Source organism: Eublepharis macularius, chromosome 6, assembly GCF_028583425.1.
Source record: "Eublepharis macularius isolate TG4126 chromosome 6, MPM_Emac_v1.0, whole genome shotgun sequence".
Classification (NCBI taxonomy): domain Eukaryota; kingdom Metazoa; phylum Chordata; class Lepidosauria; order Squamata; family Eublepharidae; genus Eublepharis; species Eublepharis macularius.
In genome coordinates this window covers 35,555,663-35,580,329 of record NC_072795.1, presented here as the reverse complement: position 1 = coordinate 35,580,329, position 24,667 = coordinate 35,555,663, and the positions used below count along the sequence as shown (strand labels likewise).

Sequence of the window (24,667 nt, the reverse complement as noted above, 5' to 3'; positions counted from 1 at the left end):
TTGGTCTCCATAACTATTTTTTCTCTCTGCTGTATTTCCCTCTATTCCCTTTTCAGTAAAAAGGTAAAGGTAGTCCCCTGTGCAAGCACCGAGTCATTACTGACTCATGGGGGGATGTCGCATCACGACATTTTCTTGGTAGACTTTTTATGGGGTGGTTTGCCATTGCCTTCCCCAGTCATCTACACTTTACCCCCAGGAACCTGAGTACTCATTTTACAGTATTTGCATTATAATGTATTTTCTTTCTTTCTTTAAGCCTTTTAAGGTTATCTTTCTTCCCAGAGGGACCCAAAGCAACTAACAATGTCCTTAGTATGATATATTGACCTCAAAGAGGGAAAACAAGGTGACACAAGCCTAGAAATGTTTTAGACCAGCATTGATCCAGCACACACAAAAGATTTAAAGCCAGCACAAATTCATTTTGCTGCTTTAAATGTTTGGTGTGTTTCTCCACAAGTGTAAACTGTCCCCAACTCTCATTCCTTGAATTCTGTCACCCCTACATGTTTCTTTCAAGGGTTTGTATTTTACCAAACATTTGCAACAAATCTCTTTTTTCAATCAATGGCTCAGTACATCACAGGTCTTGAAGGATACCAAGGTTCTAATTTGGGTTACCTATTCAGTCTTTCATATTAGGATTGCCAACAGATTGGAGAAAAAGTGTATAAGTACCTTTAATAAAAGCTTAATGGAATGTTATTTACCAGAGCAGAACTGCTCTAGTCTTTTTCTGTTAATCCTTTTCTATTCCACATTTATATCAGAGTTAATGCACCTATTTCTTCAATCACTTTAAAAGGCAGAAAGGCCCACTGATTGCAATGAAATGTTAGTTCCAAATAAATGTGCTTTGGAATAATAATAATAATAATAGTGCTTATATATTGCTCATTTGGACAGATCAGCACCGTACTCAGAGCAGGGAACAAGTTAGTATTATTATTATCCCCACAATACAGCTGGGGAGCTGGGCCTGAGAAGAGTGGCTTACCCAAGGCCACCTCCTGAGCTCATAGCAGTAGTGGGATTTGAACCAGCAGAGTACTGATTTGCAACCCAACTACTTAAGTCCTATGCTACAGCAGCTCTTTATAGAATTCTCTCTATTGTGCAACCCAGAGAGGTCTAGGCTGGGACCTCTCTGTTGTGCAACCAGAGGGGTGTAGTGGTTTGAGTGTTGGACTAGTATGTGGGAGACCCAGGTTCAAATCTCTGCCATGGAGCTTGCTGGGTGACCTTGTGCTACTCTCACACACTCAGCATAATCTGTCTCACAGGGTTGCTTAGGGTCCCCACTGGGAAAAAAGGCTGCATATAAATGAAGTAAATAAATAAATGAGTCTGACCTCGGTGTTTAAATAATAGTAATTTTCAGTGACAGCAAGTGGGTAGAAAACATGAATATGTGGAGTGGCAAGATTATTACTGTACTCTGAATATCCTGACTGGAGCCTCAGTCACTCTACGATCGTTATATTTATACCACAAACAGGCCTCTTCCCTGACCTCTCTTCAGGGCTCCAGAGAATCAATTTTTCACAGTATTATCAAAATTTTGCTTGCCGTTTTTTCTTTGCGGTTTATTTGGCTCCCAGCATTGTGTGCATATGTGCATTGCACTGCTTGCCTTCCTGACCATGCCAATGTGTCTCCTGCCATTTATAATGAAGAGAAGGAGACAATGCTGGAAGATCAGCCCAGACATCTGGTAGCAAAATCCTTTTCTTCTCAGGTTTCAAGAGGGTGAGATGTTGGACCGGACAGATGCCTAAGACACCTACTGTACTCGCCATCATCGTCAGAATGGGAAAGCCCCATTCCAGTTGATAACAGCCCCCTCCCATTTGGTTCGGATCACCATTTCCACAGAAGAAATTCTCTTTTCTGCAGGACTTTCTTCTTCACAGTGCTTTTCTTCCCAGTGGTGAGAACGAGTGTCTAAAAGAAAGACAAAACATGGTGTCATGCCAAACAGAGGCTCCCAGCACTTTTGTTAGCTCTTCTGACAATCACAATGGAGTGGTAGGGCTAAAGCCAGGGAGAGGGGGAGGACTTGGGTTCAAATCTCCATTAGGCATGCTGTTTAGTGCCAGACAGGGTCGCCAACAGCCTGTTTTTTTCCAATAGAGGCTTAATGAGATTTTTTTAACCAGGTGATGTTACGTGCCTGCATGCCATGAAATGTCCCCTGCCTATTTCTACCCATTAAGCCTCTGTTGAAGGGACAGGATGTTTTTCTTCATGTTATTGGGAGAACCTTTGGCCAGTCACTTTGTCTTCATTTAAATAACCTCACGTGATCAGTGGCTTTAAAAATATGACCAGTGGCTTTAAGAGCTAGTGCTAAATTTTTGGTCTAGGATTTGGGAGAACCTGGTTCTAATCCCCACTCAGATCAAATCTTGCTGGGTGCCCTTGGGTCAGTCACACTCTCTCAACCTAATGTATCTTGCAAGGTTGTTGTGGGGATAAACCAGAGAAGAAGAGTATTATGTAAAGCTACATTGGGTTCCCATTGGGAAGAAAGGTGAGGTATAAATAAATAAAAATAAACAATTAAGTAAATGAGTAAATAAATAAATAATCTGCCAACTACAAAACAGAAAACAATACTTATCACATTTCTTCCAGGAGCTAAAAATTTATAATTGCTTCATGAACTTGAGAGAACCGATTGGATGGAACTAATTAAGCAGAAAAGATAAAGGGGAAGCAGATTATTTAAAAGGTATCATAGTCCTGAAAAACTTCAACAATGCTTTGAATGGCAACAGCCTGATGGTGCAATTCTGCTTTAAATCACCATAAATCAGGTCTGGGGGAAAAAAGATGCACAGCAGCATAAAGTATGTCCGGATTTCACTCCAAAAATGGAGTGAAAAAATGATGGCAATTTCAGCGGAACCATTAGCGTGGTACTACCTGATGGTACCCCAAGTGTTCACGCTACTTTTAAAACCATCCATACAACTCTTCAGTCTGTTTCTTATTCTACATGACAAAGAGTGTTTGTAACAATCCATTGCTACTTGAGTGCTTAGTACAAAAAAGAACTGGGTTCTTAATGGATTATATAGCCTAAAAAGATTGGGGATTTCTTTCCTATCAATAATGCTTTTAGAATTCTCTCCAGGGAGCGTGCTTCTCTTTAGAAATGTCCTTCTCTCCTAATTGCTAGAATCTTCTTTCAAATCCACTCTCAACCAAAGCTTTTTCATACTGTTTACTTGAGTGTTCTCATAAGTGTTATTAAAAACACCTTTTAGCCTGAAATGTATCAGTTCTGAATGTTGTTAAGACAGTAAGGAGAATATAGTCAGTTTAAAAATCAAATGTTGCATTTGAGTCAGTATAGCTTTTTCATTGAATTTATGGGGATGGAGAAATGCATAAAAATTGGTTTAAGCATTGCTCATGACAAAAGTCTTGACCGATATACACAAGTGAAAACATGAAAAGGGTCTTCGTTTAAAAATTCTCCTCTGGTAAATGTAAGCGCCCACCTACTGTGAGATGCACAGTTGTCTTCTGTGAGGGCTGCCCGTTATAAAAATACAAATCAAAAAGGTGTTCCATTTTCCAGTCAGATAAGAGCAGCCTGTTAGTGCTGAAAAGGACGCTGTGGGTCCCATTGATGTCGCACAACCAGATGGGCAGTTTGGGAGTTCTCAGCATGCTTCCAACCTAGAGAACATGGGATGTGATTTATTCACCATGTGAGATGACTTTAAACATTCTTTTTTTTTTAAAAAGCATGCTTTGGTGTGTGTGTGTTTGGTTGTTTTGAAAAAGGACTCTTCCACTTTGGAATTAAAAATCACTACCGGAATTGTCTCTTACAGCACCCCACCATTTTGTGGCTTCATCGTTAGTTCCTGCACTTTGGATTAAAACAAGCATTCCTCTTGCTCTAGGATGTCTTCTTTCAGTACAAGCTAAACATGATGAGGAGGCCTAATTGGCACGAGTGAGAGCCAAGCTACAAGTGACGCCTGACACAGGTTGGACACTTGTCAGCTTCCCTCAAGTTTTGATGGGAAATGTCGGCGTCCTGGTTTTATAGCTTGGCTCTCCATTACAGCTGCAAGACCAGGATGCCTACATTTTCCATCAAAACTTGAGGGAAACAATATAGTTTTTAACAATTTACCCATGTTGTATTTCATATTGTAAACAGTTTTGTTAATAATTGAAATAAAAATATTTTAAAAAAAAAACTTGAGGGAAACTGACAAGTGTCCAACCTGTGTCAGGCGTCACTTGTAGCTTGGCTACAAGAGGGGAGCCCACTCCCTTTTCTAGGTGTCAAATGACTGTATGGGTCTGCTATGTGCCCTGCTGGAAGATGGGATACAGGCAACGTTCAAGAAACCTGTAAGTTTTCCTCAACAGGGAAATAGAGCTGCTTTGGGCCATTTGAGGTTAGGAAAATGGGGAGGGGGGGACACACGCCTTCCCCTTTGGTACTGCCTCACACAAAAACAGCCCCTACCCCAGGGCTGTTGTTTACCAATAAAAACCTGTCAGGAAATCCATTCATGAGCAGGCTGATGTGTTCTTGATCTCCCACCATGTCATTTCATGCCAAAACAGCTGCCCCCCCCACAGCTATTTCTGCAATGAAGAGGTGCACATGGGGGAGGCAAGAGGGCCATGCTGTAGGCCTTCTCAGGATTGGGCTCTCGTGGCATTTTAAAATCCCTTCAAAATGGCATTGTCGTCCTCGTTCCTGTCGTGAAGATGCCATCATGTCTAGTTTGGCCCCCAGTTGATGTGTCTTAATAGAGCAGAATTGTTCTACACCCAGTGAGTGAAACTGAAAGTTATATGGATGTAGCTCTGGCACTGAAGTTACTTTCAAGAGCAATGCAAGGATTTGCATGATTAACTCACCTGTAGAAGTTGGTGATTCTCCGCTTCATCCTTCCTCCAGTGTAAGTAGCCCACATCACTGCGGGACAAAATTCCATGCATCCGCTTTTGCACACTGCCCTCAGTGTCAAGCTTCTGGACTCCATTAAACACATGTGGGCTTGCCGTGCCTGTTAAAATGATATTCAGAATGGCCTAGAGACAGGAGAATAACACAAGTTACATTTTCAGGTGGCAGAGCGAAACGGCTCTCTAGAGCTGGCTCCGCTAACCACTGAATGGCTGTTTCACTGTACTGAAGAGATGACTAGCCTGCATTTTTGGCATTTTATCTTTCACTTCTGTCTTTTATAGCCTGCTCTAAATTTTTGATGTATTAATTGTTTTAAAAAATGGGGTTCTACCAGCAACTCTCTATTAAACACAATGCGATGCACAGGGGTTCAAATATTTAGGAGGAGGAGGACTCCAGGCCTATCACGTGGGCTTCAGCGGTGATGGGCATCTCCTGAGTATACTGAAAGCCCTGCCTTGTATGTGGATGGCCTGTTTTTGCTGCTTTCGCGATTGAAACAAGAAACCCACTTTATATGAGATCTAATGAGCCCCAACTTACCTGTGGTCCTCTACCTCTCTCTTATGGTACAGACAAAGCGGGGATCAGGGGCTGGCACCTTCAGGCAGCAGCCAACACCCAGGTTCCATGGAGGGCCCACTGCCTGCCTCTGAAATGCCATCCTTCAACAGCTGCTCCTGCTCTCTGGTCTCGCCGCCTTCATCACCATGTTGTAAGTTATGATGGCAGCAGCTCCTCCCCCTTTCCCCAGTCACATTTATTCATTTACTCACTTCATTTATACCCAGGGCTTTTTTTCTGGGAAAAGAGGTGGTGGAACTCAGTGGGTTGCCCTCAGAGAAAATGGTCACATGGCTGGTGGCTCCGCCCCCTGATCTCCAGACAGAGGGGAGTTTAGATTGCCCTCTGCGCCGCTCAGCGGCGCGGAGGGCAATCTAAACTCCCCTATGTCTGGAGATCAGGGGGCGGGGCCACCAGCCATGTGACCATTTTCAAGAGGTTCCGGAACTCCATTCCATTGCGTTCCCCCTGAAAAAAAGCCTTGTTTATACCCCATTCCTCCCCCGCCCCCGACACACAATGGGAACCCAAAGATCCTTGCGTCCTCTTATCTGATTTATCCTCACAACAACCCTGTGAGGCTGTGTGTGTGTGAGGATTGGAACCTGGGTAGGTGAGGCCTGGAGTTCTCCTGGAATTACAATTCTTCTCTGGACACAGAAAGCAGCTCTGCTGGAGAAAACGGCTCCTTTGGAGGGTGACCTCTAAAGCATTACACCCTGATAAAATCTCTCCCCTCCCCAAACCCCACCCTCCCCAGGCTTCACACCCAAGCCTCCTGGAATTTCCAAATCTGGAGTTGGCAACCCTAAACCTGGGTCCCCCGATTCTAGGCCAACACTCTAACCACTGCACAATACTGGCTCTTTACTCCCCATACTGTGGAGTAAAAGAGTGCCTTAACCTGTTGGGGGGCTGTCTCCGGCTAAATAAGGGTACAAGAGATATCTGCCTATTAGGGAGGATTTGCTTACCTCCATCCCCCAATCTAGAGCTGTCTGGCCCAAATGTTTAATGCAGTCCTCAGTGGAACTAAGTGCTAAACAAATTGTTCCAAACATGTAGCTTGTTAATACGTCTACACAAGTATTAAAACAAACTACAACAAAAAGGTTTGGTTATCACAGCCTCCTCCCATCCTCCCCCTTTGACTCTGTCAGACAGCATAAAACAAGAGACAAAGGCATTCAAAATGAATGTTCTGAAAATGGATGGATGCTTTATATATGTTTGTTCTATTTACATTATAGATTAAATAGCAGCAAAGTTTTGAATAAGCCACTAAAGAAAAGCATGTAAGGAAAACAAAGAGCCATGAATAAACTTGCTTGGCTACAGATGAAGGTTCCACGTCTGCACTGTAACAGATGAGTTGTAGTGAAGTCTAGGTCTTTTTGAAGCCTATACAAAGAAAATATTAATAAAGTTTGAAGTCAGTGGCAGAAATCATTTCTGCGGGCAAAGTAAGTGAACATCCCGAATCCTAACATTACACATGCACGTGTGCGCACACAAACTGCTTTCCCTATTAAATGTACAAATTCACTTATGCAGTAAATCTTTAAACACAAGCCTTGGCTGGAAGGCAGTATATAGAAAACAAAGAAAATCAGCTGCTTTTATAAAGTAATAAATAGCATTAAGGAGCAATTGTATACATTTCACCAATAGCCATTTACCCTAATTGTCCAAATATGGATAAAGTAGGTGTCACTCTCTGGATTCTCATAAAGTGTGAACCAGTCAGTTGTGAGGATTACAGCTTTAAGCATTAATTAAAAGCAAGAGCCACTTCCCAGTTATTTATTGTAAAAGGTGTATGTTATTTTCTGAATATCAGTGCACCACGCTTGGACATCTACTGCACAGAAATGAAGGATTCAAAATGAAAGCATGCTCACTGTCGTTTGGTTGAAACAATGTTCTTGAAGGAAAATATCTGGAAATATCCTAAATATTGGCTGAATCCACACATCCTGGTGTCGCGGTAAACGTTTGCTCAACTTCCGGAAGTATAGCGTCTTTCTAGCGCTATACTGACTCATGTGATGAGTCAAATATCGCGCTAGAAAGATGTTATACTTCTGGAAGTTTAGCGAACGTTTATCATGATGCTGGGACATGCGGGGACTGATGTACAGCAAGCAACAATGGATCAAGCAAGAGGTCTCTGAACTAGACTCTTCCATGAAGTGCACCCCCTCTGCACAGACCGGTAACTGGGAGATGTTTGCCACAACCAGAGAAACTATTTATTGTAATCTATTCACTGAATTACAGAACAAGAAGGAGAAGAAATTCTCAAAACTCCTGCCTGCAACAGAGAGCAAAAACACTTGGGATCCAAGCAACATCATCAATCTTTCCAGTTACAAGCTGAGCCCAGCAGAGGAATCAGTCCTCTCACGTGGACTATCCTTTTGCCCAGCCAGACCCACACAAACCATACAACTTTGTGGAGACCTGGAGGCCTATTTTAGACGCCTAAGACTGAAAGAATTCTTCAACTACTCTGCTGGACAAAATGACGAACAAAGCACTGAACAGACACCATCACAGCAGCCTCAGCAGCCCCCACCCCCCCAACCCAGCAATACACAACCATCGTTACAAAACTCCAGGAAAAAGAATTCCACATGGACACCACCTGAGGGCCGTAACTCCTCATTGGACTTTTACATTGAATGCTTCCGTAGACGGGCTCAGGCTGAGATAATTGACAAACAACAACACCTAAAGCAGAACCTCAGCCGTGGAGAAAGAGAGGCCATAAACAGCCTCCAAAATAATTCTGGCATCGTAATCAAGGAAGCTGACAAAGGCGGAGCAGTTGTCATCATGGATAAACAAAATTATATACAAGAAGCAGAAAGACAACTCTCCAACACAACATTCTATAAAATACTACCTTCTGACCCCACTGAACAATACAAAAGGGAACTCAATAAAATATTAAAAACACTCCCCATGGACATACAAGAATGCATCCATACAGACACACCCCAGGAACCACGACCAGGAAGATTCTACCTACTACCCAAAATCCACAAAGCGGGTAACCCAGGACGCCCAATTGTTGCAGGAAAATGCACCATCACAGTAGGAGTCTCGGGATACATGGACTCTATCCTCAGGCCCTATGCCACCAGCACACCCAGCTATTTACGGGACACCACTGACTTCCTCAGGAAAATACAATCCATTGACAACCTACCAGATGACACCATCCTAGCAACCATGGATGTGGAGGCCTTGTACACCAATATCCCACATGCAGATGGATTGCAAGCCATACGGAATATTATCCCGGACAAAACCACAGCAAACCTCGCCACTGAACTTTGTCACTTCGTGCTCACTCACAATTACTTCGAATTTGGTGACAACTTATATCTACAGGTTAATGGCACAGCCATGGGCACACGCATGGCACCACAATATGCTAACATATTCATGGCGGACTTAGAGCAACGCTTCCTCAGCTCCCATCCACTGGAACCACTACTATACTTAAGATTCCTGGATGACATCTTCATCATTTGGACCCATGGGAAGGAAGCCCTTGAGAGATTTCATCAGGACTTCAATAACTTTCACCCTACTATCAACTTAAGCCTGGACCACTCTACACAACAGGTACACTTCCTGGACACCACTGTACAACTACATAATGGACGAATAAATACCACCTTATACCGGAAACCAACAGACCGATACTCATATCTACATGCCTCCAGCTTCCACCCTAAACATACCACTCGGTCTATTGTCTACAGCCAAGCCTTACGTTACAACCGTATCTGCTCCAATGCTCTCGACCGAGACTCACACTTAAGAGATTTACAACAAGCATTTTTGGGACTACAGTACCCACCAAATGAAGTGAAGAAACAAATTAACAGGGCCAGACTAGTACCCAGAAACAGTCTGCTCCAGGACAAACCTAAAGGAACTAACAACAGAACACCACTGGTTGTCACCTATAGCTCCCAGCTCAAACCGATCCAACGTATCATCAGTGAGCTACAACCCATCCTGGAAAAGGATACCTCTCTCTCAGAAGCCCTGGGTGGAAGACCTTTCCTTGCCTACAGACAGCCCCCCAATCTTAAACGACTTCTCACTTACAATCATGAATCGGCCAGCAGAGTCACCAGCACAGGTACCAAGCCCTGCAACAGACCCAGATGCCAGCTCTGCCCCTATATCTACCCAGGGAATACAATTACAGGACCCAATGGCATCAACTACACTGTCTCTGGCTCTTACAGCTGCTCATCCTCCAACCTGATATATGCCCTCATGTGCCAACAATGTCCCTCTGCTCTGTACATTGGACAAACCAGCCAACCTCTACGCAAAAGAATAAATGGACACAAATCTGACATTAGAAATGGAAACGTCCAGAAACCAGTGGGAGAACACTTCAATCTACCAGGACATTCCACCAAAGACTTAAAGGTCGCTGTGGTTCAACAGAAACCTTTCAAAAACAAAATCCAACGGGAGGCTGCTGAATTGGAATTCATATGCAAATTTGACTCTGTCAAGCGGGGACTGAATAGAGACTATGAATGGTTATCACATTACCACAGGTAACAGATTCTCTTTACAGAGGCGTGATCTGGGGGAGCCCAGTGACGCCTGGTGTGGGCTTTCGGGGACCACAGTTCTCTTTGTCAGATGCAGCTGGCAGGGAGAGCTGTGGTCATCGAAGGCTTATACTACATAGGCATTGGATACCTTCACTGCTACAAACTGACTGCACACCAAAAGGAAATGTTTACATTTCCAAGCAAAGGAATGTTTTGATAGCCTCCATGCTAATTGCATTCTGCCTTCTTGTGATTTATGCCCCCTCCCTTTTTTCTCTCTCTTTCCCCCTCCTCTTCTGTATCTGCCCAGTTTTGATCAGGCATCTGACGAAGAGAACTTGATTCTCGAAAGCTTATGCTATAATAAAATTGGTTAGTCTTAAAGGTGCTACTGGACTCTTTTTGATTTTGCTACTACAGACTAACACGGCTAACTCCTTGGGAAGGGAAAATGCCCCAGGACAGGCTGAACTACAATAAATTTGTTAGCACAAAATTTGTGCCCAGTAGCACCTTAAAAACCAAACATGGGGTCTGACAAAGTGAGCTTTTACACACAAAAAGCTTATACTCTGGAAAAAATCTGTTGGTTTTTTAAGGTGCTACTAGAATAAAATTTTGTTCTAGCACAGCTACCCACCAGATAATAAATGTGTTAGTCTTCTGATGCTTCTTCTTGGAAAAAGTGGCACAATAGTCCCCTTTGTTCTTCGGATTTGCTGGTTGGGGACAGAAAGGAGGAAGAATCCAGACCTCTCATGGTGCACGATGACCAACCAACTCTAAGAGCCAAGCTACAAGTGACGCCTGACACAGGTTGGACACTTGTCAGCTTACCTCAAGTTTTGATGGGAAATGTAGGCGTCCTGGTCTTGCAGCTGTAATGGAGAGCCAAGATGTAAAACCAGGATGCCTACATTTCCCATCAAAACTTGAGGTAAGCTGACAAGTGTCCAACCTGTGTCAGGCGTCACTTGTAAAACCCACCTTAAATGGAAGGCCTGGGAAGAAATCTGTATGTGAGAGAAAGAGACCAACTCTTTCTTAAACTCCCAAGGTAATGCTGATTGCCACTTTGGGGTCTCCAGGCCAATTTGGTCAGAGATCCTGGAGATTTTTTTGCCATCTTCTGGGTATGGAGCAGGGGCCACTGGGAATGTGGGTGGGGGGAGGTAGTTGTGAATTTCCTGCATTGTGCAGGGAGTTGAACTAGATGACCGTGGCGGACCTATCCACCTCTATGATTCTAACTCTAAATCGGAACTCCACCTTAAATAGAAAGTTCTGGGAAGGAATTTTTGAGTGTGTGTGAGCGAGAGCAAAAGCAAGAGAATGAATGAATGAACGAACGAACGAATGAATGAATGAGCAGTTGACAGATATGGGACAGGGGAACGTGTACACATATGCTATTACCACTACTACCCCCAAAATATTTGTCTGCTTTATTCACTGCTTTCTATCTGTGTAATTTAATTCCACATTATATCACAAAGAATGCTCTGTTACTAATACTCTTGGCAACCTAAAATTCTTTGTAGTAACTGAACCAAAGTGCTACCAGGACAACTATGTAACAACTGGAATCTGATTCTATCCCATTAGCGCAACTCTTTATTACCGTCTCCAAAAATACAAACATTCCAAATGTGTACTTAAATGTGTTTAAATCTCCACATGGTTTTTCTTTATAGTAGGTATGTATATTATAGACTAATTACATTTTAAATTAAAGGTTTAAAATTGTTTGCTAACTTTTAATGAATGCTGTGCTGTTTTTATTATTTTATTTTGTAAGCCACTTTGAGCAGGTTCTCTGGAGAAGTAACCTAAAAATTTTCCAAAATAAAAAAATTACTATTTTCTTTGTTTGAATATTTTTTCAATAACATTTTTGTAATTTTATGTTGAATAGACTGCTTTGGGGAATATTGCTTAATGTAAATATAATAAAGAACAAAACCCATTTTACCTTTCAAATGTCCTTGAGAAAAGTAAACTATATAGAAATAAGATCACTCCATGACTTCTTTCACAGCTGAGCTAATGAAGACAAAAATTCAGACTGTAACTCATGGTTTCATTGGTGCTCACTGGGCACCTATTTGTATGATTTTAACAGGGAAAAAATGTGTTGGATATATGAGATAGCCCTAAAGATAGGGCTAAGTAACCAAAAGCTAGGCTACAACAAAAGACAGATTAATTTTTATAAAGATGCTGAATTAGTCTGCTACAGTAACTAGCACTGCACATTTTTTCATTTAACTGTTTCCCCTCATTCTCTACTAGTTCTCACATGCTGAGTATGCATCGGTACACTGGAGAAAGCTATGACACAGCATGTGGTTTGCATGCAGAAGACCCAAGGGGCTCTGCCATTCGCTATATTCCACTGAAGATGTCTGCATATGGAGGCAGGGCAATTTTCATCAGTTGCCCCCTCTATGGTTGCCAGCTTTAGCTTGAAAAATTCCTGGAGGGACTGCCGTGGGAGGAAGGGGTCGGGAAGGCCAGCTTCCCTTATGGAAATTCCTTTGATCTATGGAAATGGCCAGTGGATCCAAGACCTAGCTAAGATCCCCTAGCCTTTAGCACACACAGAAACAAATTTCACAGTTGTGTCCGTATTTAATGTTAACAGAATTTATTACATTAATACACTCACAGTACATGGAATGCTATACTCAAAATGAAACAAACCTTGCCTTTTAAAATAGACAGTAGAGTTGGCAACTTCAAGTAGAGAAATGCCTGGAGATTTGGGGTAGAGCCTGGGAAGGGCAAAGTTTGGAGAGGGCAGAGATTTTATTAGGGTATAATGCCTTAGAGTCCATCCTCCAGTCAACTGATCTCTGTATTTTGGAGATCAGTTGTACTTCTAGACAATCCCCAGGCCTCACCTGGAAGCTTGCTAGCAACACTAGTGGACAGTGAAGACGAAATGGAGGAAAGAAGAATGGTATGTGCCATTCTAAGCTCCTTGCAGGACAGGCAGGATAAAACTGTATTAAATAAAAACATTTTTAAGCTTCCCCCTTCTTGCCTCTTCTCTCCTAAGAAAGCTTCCCTGCCTCCATAATCTCATTAAAATCAACAAATAACAAGGTTGAAAACCTTGTTATTGAGTTTCCTTCATGTCCAGTTAAAAGCAGCAGAAAAGCTGGCAAGAAACAGAACTTGTAAGAAAATGGCATATCCTTTACTTACGCAGTGTATGTGATCACAGAGAAATTTCTGAGCTGTTCCTTTCTCAAAGAAGTCAAACAGCCGAACCTGAAAATTAACATTCAGAATTTTATCAAGAGAAGAACAAAACACCGGAACATCAGTCATTTGATGTGCTAATTCTCTCCTGTAGTCTGAGCACATGCAGCACTTTTGAATCTCATGCGTATTTTGGTTTAACCAGGATTTCGTGAATATGAGCTTTGTGAAGATCTGTCTGACCCCTCTGACCCAGCTCCCCTTTCCATCCAGATTGCTCATTCTTTCCCCAGTTTGCTTTACAGTACATCAAACATAACATTTGAGCCAGCCGGTGTTGCATTTATCTGTACATGGGATCTCCACATCACACTCCCATCTCCAGACAGAAAGTGGGAAGACTATGGAGCTCTTACATACAGATAAATATGCCACAGCCAGTTTAAATGTTACATTCTGTATGCAGCAAGAGAAAAACGTATTTGAACCCAAGTCTCATTCCTACCTTACTTTTACTAACAGCACAATCCTCTGCAGAGTTACTACCTTCCAAGCACATTGAACTCCAATGGATTTAGGATATAACTCTCCTTAGAAACAAACTGTAGACTAGTTAAATATGCCTTATATGTGAAAAGTGCTGTCAAGTCAGGACTTATGGTCATGCTGGTGTTTTCAAGGGAAGGGATGGAGAGTGGTGGTTTGCCCATTGCCTGCCTCTGCATAGCAAACCTAGACTTCCTTGGTGGTCTCCCATCCAAGTACTAATCAGAGGTAATGCTCCTTAGCTTCCCAAATCCGATGAAATCAGGCTAGCCTGAACCGTCCAGGTCAGCAAATAAGCCAGTTGTTAGTCTTTAAGGTGTCATTGGGCTTCTGCTTCATTTTGCTAAAATAAACTAATGTGGGTAGTCCGCTGGAACTATTATTTAACAGCCTCTGGGAAATGAATATGACTACCTATCTAAATCATGACAAAGCTTTATACATAAATGGATCTCAGTCAGCAGTCCGGCTGTGACTTTAGCATTTGTAGCAGAACATAGAGTGAAGTTTTAGTGATACATTTGTGGAAGCCTGAAACGGCCCTTTCAAGTAAAGCTAGACTTCCCCCCTTTGTCAAAAAAGTAGTTTCTTACTCACTCTTTCGGTAAAGTTATCCACATTGCAGTCTTTCCTTGGAGTTAAATAAATATCATTGCTGACAAGACAGACAGTAGCTTTCTGGCCTTCTCCTACAGTCCATAGAATATCTGCCAAAGCTACTGCCAGAGCCTTTTCTTGTTCTTTTTGGCGTAATTCACACAAACTGTAAAGCAGGATACAAAAGAGTCTGCGATGGGATCTATAGCATCAGATCAGCATCAGAGCCAGTTTGGTGTAGTGGTTGAGAGCGCGGGACACTAATCTGGAGAACCGGGTTTGATTCCCCACTCCTCCACTTGAAGCCAGCTAGGTGATCTTGGGTTAGTCACAGCTTCTAGGAGCTCTCTCAGCCCCACCCACCTGACAGGGTGTTTGTTGTGGGGATAATAATGACATACTTTGTAAACTGCTCTGAGTGAACATTAAGTTGTCCTGAAGGGTGGTATATAAATTGAATGTTATTATTGTTACTGTTATTAATGTGCAGGTTTTGAATATTAGTTACTGTTACTCAGGCCTCTGAAGTGAGAAGGAGGGGGGCTGGGTGAATGGAGTATGCTGTGACTGGATGGTACCTGCACCCTTGGGGGTGCGCTGAGTGCAGAGGAAAAATGTTCATTCTGTTGGGTTCAGTGAATCTGTGGAATTCTGAGAATTTCTATGCCAGGCAAACTGTGGAAGCCTGAAATGGCCTCATTCTTCTACGTCCGGCAAGTTGTGTGGAAAGACCTGAGTGAGTCTATGTCTCTGTGAATGAGAGGAGTGTTTATTCTGTTAAGTGAAAATCCATGTGGAAAATTAGTCTTTGTGACTGGGTCTGTGAATAATAAGATACAACTATTTTTGAATCCACCAAACTTATTAATCTATTCTGAAACCAATACTCTTATCAGTACTTTGTCTGCAACCATCATGCTTACATACTTATAAATAAATTCAATTTTTGGTTAAGCAAAAAAGGATCCCTTTTTCTACCTCACAGCCACTCCCCACAAGCTGACTATTCTGTCATACTACCATCTCTAACAAAGCTTTCCTATAATACAGGATACACTGAAGAGGTCTAGGGCTAAAGCCTTTGGTGGCAACAAAAACATTTTGGGAACTCCGAGGAAGTCAGGGAGGCAGTAACATACACATCACACAAATGGGGCAAAATGCCACAGATAGTGGTGTTAGGGGTGGGAAGATTTTATCGAGGTATAAGCCTGGGTAAAGTGGAGAACAACTGAAGCTCTGTGTGTATGGGGAAAAAAGAAATGTTGGTTGTAAGCAGGGCCCTTGTCAGGTAAATAAGTAGGAGTCTAATAAAGATCCAAGACAAGGTTAACACAGAAAATCATTACAATCAGTCTCTGAAAACATAGGTGTTTTTTTCATTCTCTATCTAGGCTAGGCTGCATGTGGAATTTATGCTGCATATAGAATCCTTATTGTAGGGCACAATTCATACTACAAAAGTAAACGCCCACTGGTGCATTTCCATACCTTTGAAGATGGATGTTCTCCTCTTTATTCTGTACGAACAGTAAGTGTTTAATGATGTTCACTTGAACAGCCATCTGAATAGCTTCTGCTCCACCCTGAAAAAAGCATTAGTGAATTGTTCTTTGTAAATCAGGCTCTACATTTACTTACAGATATTCATATATAAATTAATTCACACTTCAAATTACTAATGTTCCAGTGCTGTATTCTTCTATTTGTTGAATTAGTGCTCCAAATGACTGATGTTCTTCTGTTGGTAGAATTCTTAGTCTTCAATTGCAGGTAATTTTTAAGAAACAGCTCAGAAACGATGAAGACTTCGGTAAACACATCTAAAACCTCCTTAAATTCTTCTATTAGGCTCTGAAACTGCTAGTGGTCAAGAATCTATGGAATATTTCTGGAGACCGTAGAAGTCAGTGGTGGCAGCATGGATGAGAAGGCAGCACAGATGAAAAAGCTTACTTAGGCTTCTCCAGCTGGCTGTGGCAACCATCAAAGTTTATAGCTGCTACAGTCATCTGGCGGCTTCTGTATACACAGGTGCTAATTCACATGAACAGCTGTGGAAACCAGCCATTTCATTTCTGCATTTACTTAGGCAAATCTAGATGTGCTGCTGACACATTGTTCCTTTAATAAGAAAAGTGCTTTACAATCCATTTCTAAGCTGTCTGGTAGGAGAAAGATTTAGATTTTATATTAAAAAGCAGTATTTTGTATATTTTTGAAACAAAATCTTTGCTATTATTGTTTTCAAGTTTTAAGAAATTGTCAAATTCAGTTGTTGCATGGGCCAATGTATTTTTCACGATAGGTTGATTAAATAGATGGTTAATTTGGAGGAATTGAAACCATGGTATCTTGCTGTCTATCATTATTCCAATTTTGATAAGAGGAGACCGTTTTTGGCTATGTCTATTAATCTAGTTAAATTGTTTAGTCTCCAAAGAATTTTGATATTTGGTGGGTTTGAACCAATTTTGGCCCACAAAAAATGATAACGGCAATACAGGTGGTGCCAGTTTGTGTCTTGTCCTTTTAAATTCACTTTAAATTGGTGTACCAAGCTTGCACCCCCAATATCACCACTTTCTACTTTCATAGGTAGGGGCAGGGACAGGGGGTTCCCCAGCTCCCACACTTTCCCCCCTGCACCCACTTATTTGCCTGGTGGGGGGGCGTGCTCCCTGGGGTGTGTTCCCCGGGCGGCATGGCACTCCCCCACGCCCCGAATTATGCCCCGAAGTGGGCCCGTTTGGGTAGAACCAGGCCTCGCAGCAGGCAATTCAGCCCCTCGGGAGCACGGGGAGCACCCTTTCACCCCCGCGGCCACCGTCACTTCTGGACATGACAGTGCTGTGCAGCCAGCATGATGATGTCACTTCCAGAAGTGACATCATCACACTGGCTCTGGGGCGTGTGTGCGCTTTGCGCGTGTGCAGAAGATAAACACGGGATGGGGGAAGGTAAGTGCCAGGTCCCAATCCTTCCACCAGGAGGATAGAGGGTCCTGTCAATCCTATTCATAGGTCAGTCATGGTATGAACCAGGGTTGCACACTCAAGCTTACAGGTTTGGGAGGAAAACTCACTGTACATGGTTAATAGATTTAACTAAGAACACTAAGGTTTTAGATAAGTCTGTTTTAGAGGCCAAATTAGATTCCCAGATTCATTGGTATCATTACTTTCAAACTTAATTATTACTTTCAAACTTAATTAACATATTTAAAGAATGTTTGTCAAAACCTTTGACTGACTTTGAAAAATTGTTAGAAGTACCTCCAGCAAGTGACAAAGGAATTATCTCAAGCATCTACACAGTCTTATTAATGGCCTCCAGGGATAAACCACCATCATATGTGGACGCTTAGCACAGAGACTTTGGTTTTAAACTCTATAAAGTTCAATGGCAACAGATCGGGCAATCTAAATTGGCTACTTCCAGATCAATCAATATTAAAACCCAAATGTTTAAATTATTAATGAGATGGTATCTTACGTGAGTTAAAATTCATCTTATGAACTGCAAACAGCAATCAATCTGCTGGAAAAAATGTGGAGACTGAGGTTCCTATTTTCATACTTGGTAGTCTTGTAATAAGGCTGCTAGCCACCCCCCACCCCCCGGGACAGGGGATCCCCCACTCTCACCCGCTACCCCCTGCCCCTATTTACCTGGCTGGTGGGAGAGACACAGTCCTCACCTGTGCTCTCCTGGGCAGTGAGGCATGCTCCTGGGTGGTACTGCACACTCCTGTGGGCCAAAACGGGCCTGAAACGGCCAGGATTGGGCCACTGCCGGGTGGGAGAACACTCCCCTATGCCGCAGTGACCTATTCCTTGCTGATTTGAGCCTGATCCTGGCCAATTTGGGCCCATTTTGGCCCAATTCAGGTCCCAAATGGCCAGGATCGGGCTGCTGCTGGGTGGGAGAGGCTGGAGCAGTAGCAGTCCGTAGCAGTCCATTCCAGCCTGATTTGGGCCTGATCCTGGCCATTTCAGGCCCAATGCTGGTCATTTGGGCCAGTTTCGGCCCGTATCAGGCCCGAAACAGCAAGGATCGGGCTGCTGCTGGGTGGGAGAACACTCTCCTGTGCTGCAGCAGCCCAATCCAGGCTGATTTGGGCCCAATCTTGGCAGTTTCAGGCCCAATCCTGGCCATTTTGGGTGTAATTTGGCCAGGATTGGGCCGCTGCCGGGTGGGAGAACACTCCCCCATGATGCAGTGGCCCAATCTAGGCCAATTTGGCCCTGATCCTGGCCATTTGGGGGCCATTTTGGTGCAACTTGGGCCGGAAACAGCCAGGATTGGGTCACTGCCAGGTGGGAGAACATTTTGGACCCAAATTGGGCTGAAACGGGTCCAAAACAGCCAGGATCAGGCCGAAAATGGGCTGAAAATGGCCAGCATCAGGCCCCAAAGGGTCAGGATCAGTTCTTAAATGGCCTGGATGGGGCTGCTGCAGCATGGGGGAGTGTTCTTCCACCCGGCAGCAGCCCGATCTTGGCTGTTTCGGCCCCGTTTTGGGCCCTAAATGGGCCCAAAATGGCCAAAACAGCCCTATGGCCTGGATCAGGGCTGAAATGGCCTAGAACGTGTCATTGCTGGGCGGGGGAACACTTCCTCTCCTGGTCGCAGCCCAATCCTGGCCGTTTCTGCCCCAATCTGGGTTGTTTCAGGCCCTAAATGGGCCCAAAGTGGCCAAAATGCCTCCCAAACAGCCTGGATTGGGCCTCTTCTGGGTGGGGGAACTTTCCCCACCTGGCAGCAGCTGATCTTGGGCCATAAATGGGCCCCAAATGGCTGAAACGGCCTGGATCTGGCCTAGGGTTGCCAGGTCCCTCAAGTCTCCCAGCGGGAGACTGGGATGCTGGCTCCTACCCTGTCGTTGCTCTTCGTGCATGTGCGCTCCCGCCGTGTGTGGTGACATCACTTCTGCGAGTGATGTCATCACGCAGGGTCAAAGGGTGCCCGCGTGACAACGTCATGCGCGCTGGGAGGGGTAGAGAGACTGGGCAGCTCTCTCGCCGCTGCCGCTGCACCAATTGTCCCTGCTGGCGCGGGCTGCACAGGGGCAGCGGCGATCGCAGCGAGAGAGCAAGCTGTGGTGGCCACAGCCCGCTCTCTCGCCACTGCCACTGCTGCGCCCCTTGTCCCTGCCAGCGTCGGCTGCACAGGAGCAGCGGCGATCGCAGCGAGAGAGCGAGCTGTGGTGGCCACAGCCCGCTCTCTCACCACTGCCACTGCTGCGCCCCTTGTCCCTGCTGGCGTCAGTTGCACAGGGGTGGTGGCAGCTGCAGCAGCGGCGGTGTGAGCAGCTTTCTCTTGCCACCACCACCTGCTCTCTTTGCCGCCACTGCCACCCACTCTCGCAGTGCGGGAGCGCGCCCTGCACCCAGGGACGCACCGCACCACCCAGGGAGGAGGCACCTCAGGGTGCGCACCCCCCCACCAGCCAGGTAAGTGGGTGCGGGGGGACACACAGTGGGATCAGGGGATCCCCTGCCCTGGGCGGGGGGATGGCAACCCTAATCTGGCCCAAGTCTGCCTGGAACCGGCCATTGCTGGGCCATTTCGGGGCTGAAACAGGCCCAAATGAGCCCAAAATGGCCTAAAGAGGCCATTTTAAAAATACCCACGTGACAATATTTAATTGCTCTTTAAAAACACTTTAAAAGACCTGTTGTTATGGGGCGGGGGATGGTTGTTGCTGGGGAGGCAGGGAAAATCCTGCCACGTGTAAGCTCCATTGCTGCTGTGCTGTTTTTGCAGACACAGCGGCAACACCTTAGTCTCATCTTCCATGGAGGAAACGGAGGCTCATAGCTAGTGATTTTAGCCTGGTCCATCCTGCTAGTTTATGGTTCCACTGGGGAATTAGAAAGAGTGTTAATCAGCATTGAAATGTGGAACTTACTGCCAGAGGATGTAGTGAAGGTAGGGTTGCCAGGCCCCCTCAACGTCCCAGCGGGGGATAGGGGCCTGGCACTTACCATGGGGGAGAGGGGGGGCATGCGCGCAAAGTCGCGCACATCCCTACAAGCGCAATGACATCACTTCAGGAGTGACATCATCGTGTGGCCCCTGGGAGTGAGCCCAGGCTCTGCAGGGGCTCAAAACGGGCCTGATCTGCGCTGAAATGGGCCTGTTTTGAGGTGCTGCATATAGCGCTCCTATACTCCGCAGTGCTTGAAAATGGGCCTGTTTTGCTGCGGATCAGGCCCGTTTTGAGGTGCTGTGGAGCTCAGGAGCATTCCCGTGCTCCGCAGAGGCCCCATCTGGCCAAATCGGGCCCAATCCCAGTGGCAGCTGTGCACAGGAGCGCCGTGGGGAAGCGTGCATGGAAGGTGTGTGCCCCCTCGCTGGTTAGGTAAGTGGGGGTGGGGGGTGGGGGGTGGGGAGTGGGGGCGGGGGATTCCCTGCCCCCACCGGGCGTCTGGCATCTCTGAGTGATGGCCATAGGCATAGAGGGCTGTAAAAGGGAGTTAGACAGATTCATGGAGGACAGTTCTATCAGTGGCTACTAACTATGGTGACTAAAGGGAATGTCCACATTCAGAGGCAGTGAATCTCTGAATACCAGTGCCAGAAAGCAACATCAGGGGAAGGTCTTCACCCCCATGCCCTGTTTTTGGTTGGCCGCTGCCTGAGACCAGATGCTGGACTAGATGGACCACTGCTTCTTCTTATGTTCTTGTAAGATGGCTCACCTTATCTTTCTTCAGTGCATAGGCCAGGTCAGCACATGGCTCATGGAATCTGAAATATGCCTTTTTCCATTCATGGTTGAAGACTTGGGATGTGCTTCCAAATAGCATCATTCGTAGCCCCTTAAGATAGGATAAATAAAATGTATATTCCTTAAAAAAGAGACAATATTGCTGGTTCCATGAAAAAGAATCTGACATTTAGAACGGAATTTGGATTGCAGAGAATATCTTCCCTGTCAATTTTACAAAGACTGCATTTCTACCCTTTTTCACTGTGAAAATGTTTGACAAATGAGATATAAGACCAAACTACAAACTCTCCACACATTTCTTCCTGCAGAACGCGCCCCCCTCCCCCGCCTCAGCCATCTCCCCCAGAGGCGGATCTACTATGCAACTAATGAAGCTTAAGCTTCAGGACCCCTAATCCCAGAAGGCCCCTAAATCAACTTTTTGTTAAAGGGTGACTTTTTTCAACAAAAATTAATGGAGGGTTTTTTTAAAGTGTTTGTTATTAAAATAAAGCTATTTTAGTGATAGATTCATAAATCAATGGGTTGAAGTGCTTAATATTAACCTTAGAATGGAGTGTGCTCAGTGTTGTAGCTTCCCCTAAAGTGGGCTGGTTGTTCCCAGCAGTCTAGCAATTCAGCCTGGCCCAGGAAGAAGCAACAGCACCATAAGGGTGGGGAAAGGCCTGCACAGATCTTCTTGCTTGAAGATCTGCTTTGGTTTATTGCGGTAAATGTTGGTAACCTGTGCAATTGTTAGAGAGCTTTTAAAACGAAGGTGAAGTTACTTCTTGGAAATTAGTGAAGTTACTTCTTGGAAACACGAAGCTGGAATTGGTTCTCAGTCCCCAGTTCCTTATTCGCAGTTCCTAGTTCCTTATTCGCAAAGCCAAAGAAAAATATTGTAGGGAAATTGAAAAGCTCGGCACTCCAAAATGAAGTGTGTAAGGGCACATATCATACACCTCCAGATTCAGCAGGCTCAGCCCTCTAAGAGCGGGACCACAAGTGACGCCTGACACAGGTTGGACACTAGTCAGCTTCCCTCAAGTTTTGATGGGAAATGTAGGCATCCTGGTCTTGCAGCTTGACTCTCTGACTGCTGTCCAATGGACTTTTCAACTGTCACTTGTCCAACATTCCGCCAAGCTGCCTACATTTCCCATCAAAACTTGAGGGAAGCTGGCAAGTGTCCAACCTGTGTCAGGCATCACTTGTGGTCCCGCTCTAAGTGAACCTATACTGGGTCATCCTACAAAGCCCATTTCTTGAGTTAACAGCTTCAAAGTAGGGTGCCCCCCAGTAAAAAGGGGGCAGCTGCAGCAGAAAAAAAACTTTGGATCACTCCAGATCACACAACTCTGAACTCTAGAGACTGTCCCCTACAACAGGACATGTGCTGCTGCTGATCCAGTCTCTGGTTCTGGAGTTATAACCTGCAATTTGACCTTTCTCCCAGAACTTTGTATTAGACATTGCTGTGAATAGGGAACTGAGGAAAATAAAAGACCTCTACACACACCCCCTCCAAACAAATTTTGGATCACTCCAAATCACACAACCCTGAACTCCAGAGTCTGTCCCCTACAAGAGGACATGTGATAGTGCTGCTCCAGTCTCTGGTTCTGTAGCTAAGGCCTCCTATTTGGCCTGCCTCCCAGAACTTTGTATTAGACATTGCTGTGAATAAGGAACTGGGAAACATAAGAGCTCTCTGCACCCCAAAACAATCTTTGGATCACTCAAAATCACACAGCCCTGAACTCCAGAGACTGTCCCCTACAAGAGGACATGTGCTGGTGCTGATCCAGTCTCTGGTTCTGTAGCTAAGGCCTCCTATTTGCACTGCCTCCCAGACGCTTGTATTGGGAACAGCTTCTGTCTCAAAGCTGACCTGGTCTTGGGCCTGCTTAGATTTGGAGCCTGGACTAGAGTGTTAACTTATCCGTTTGAGTGCCTTATAACTAAGAGCGGAACGACAAGTGACAAAAGGCACAGGTTGGACACTTGTCAGCCTCCCTCAAGTTTTAATGGGAAATGTAGGTATCCTAGTCTTGCAGCTTGGCTCTCTGACTGCTGTCCAATGGACTTTTCAACTGTCACTTGTCCAACATTCCGCCAAGCTGCCTACATTTCCCATCAAAACTTGAAGGAAGCTGACAAGTGTCCAACCAGTGCCTTTTGTCACTTGTAGTTCCGCTCTAAGTAGTCTCACTTGCCCTCATGATATTAAGAAGGCTTATGAATATGGAAATATCATAAGCCCCTCTCCTCGTGTGTTTAAAACACAAACTGCCTTGCTAGACACAAAATGGGAAAGTACTGGAGAGCCAGTTTGGTGTAGTGGTGGTTAAGCCAGTTTGGTGTAGCAGGGGAGCTGGGTTTGATTCCTCACTCCTCCACTTGAAGCCAGCTGGGTGACCTTGGGTCAGTCACAGCTTTTAGCTCTCTCAGCCCCATCCACCTCGCAGGGTGTTTTGTCGTGGGGATAATAATAACATACTTTGTAAACTGCTCTGAGCAGGCCAAATAGGAGGCCTTAGCTCCATAACCGGAGACTGGATCAGCACCATCACATGTCCTCTTGTATTAAACAGTCTGTGGAGTTCAGGGCTGTGTGATTTGGAGTGATCCAAAGATTGTTTGGGGGGGGGGGGTGTAGAGGGCTTTTATTTTCCCCAGTTCCTTATTCACCGCAATGTCTAATACAAGGTTCTGGGAGAAAGGTCAAATCGGGGGTCATAGCTCCAAAACTAGAGACTGGATCAGCACCAGCACATGCCCTGTTGCAGGGAACAGTCTCTAGAGTTCAGGGTTGTGTGATCTGGAGAGATCCAAAGTTTTTTGGGAGGACCTTGTTGGATGTTGCCCTATTGTTGCTGGTTGCAAAGGGGCCCCCATAACAGTTCAAGCTTCAGGGCCCCAATAATGTTCCCCCCCCCACGTAAACAGAGGGCTTTGGGGACTCTTTAAAAATATAGTTAAGGAGAAGTCAAGGAGACATAGTCTAATGGTTCTACTGAAGCTGCTTTTTAAAACTTTTAATTGGCTATCCTGAGTATGTTTGATCAGACTATAACCTCACATCAATATCAGTTAATTTTCACTTAAATTTTAGACTACTGCTGAGCTGTTATGGACCCTTTCTATCCTACTTTATTACTTTGCTTATCCTTTCAAACCTCTGACCTCTCTCATCATTCATTATGTGTCACTGCTAGTTCTTTTGATTTATGACAGGATTCATACCTAACCTTTCTATCCTTATCCTTCCTGCTCCTCTTGCACCAATATTTACACTTGAAAGATTCATGACAGAATTCACACCAAATCTTTGTCTCTTCTTCTCCCCTCACACTTGCAATCTTCCTCATAAGAATTCCCAGTATGATTTCCAGGGCTTTTTTTCTGGGAAAAGAGGTGGTGGAACTCAGTGGGTTGCCCTCAGAGAAAATAGTCACATGGCTGGTGGCCCCGCCCCCTGAT

The 24,667-nt window shown here is 44.7% G+C and overlaps 1 protein-coding gene across 1 annotated transcript in view; it reads right to left on the bottom strand.

Annotated features, from left to right (window-relative positions):
- Positions 1-1,721: 1,721 nt before the first annotated feature.
- Positions 1,722-24,667, bottom strand: part of MINDY4B (MINDY family member 4B) — a 36,301-nt gene continuing 13,355 nt past the window's right edge. Inside the window, exons 4-12 of the mRNA XM_054983886.1 lie at positions 21,171-21,290; positions 15,955-16,049; positions 14,464-14,629; positions 13,324-13,389; positions 12,086-12,156; positions 6,847-6,919; positions 4,903-5,076; positions 3,513-3,693; positions 1,722-1,947 (exon numbers count right to left, since the gene is read on the bottom strand). Of these exons, the coding sequence (XP_054839861.1) occupies positions 1,808-1,947; positions 3,513-3,693; positions 4,903-5,076; positions 6,847-6,919; positions 12,086-12,156; positions 13,324-13,389; positions 14,464-14,629; positions 15,955-16,049; positions 21,171-21,290 (1,086 nt within the window). The 3' untranslated portion in view covers positions 1,722-1,807. The remainder of the gene's footprint in view (positions 1,948-3,512; positions 3,694-4,902; positions 5,077-6,846; positions 6,920-12,085; positions 12,157-13,323; positions 13,390-14,463; positions 14,630-15,954; positions 16,050-21,170; positions 21,291-24,667) is intronic.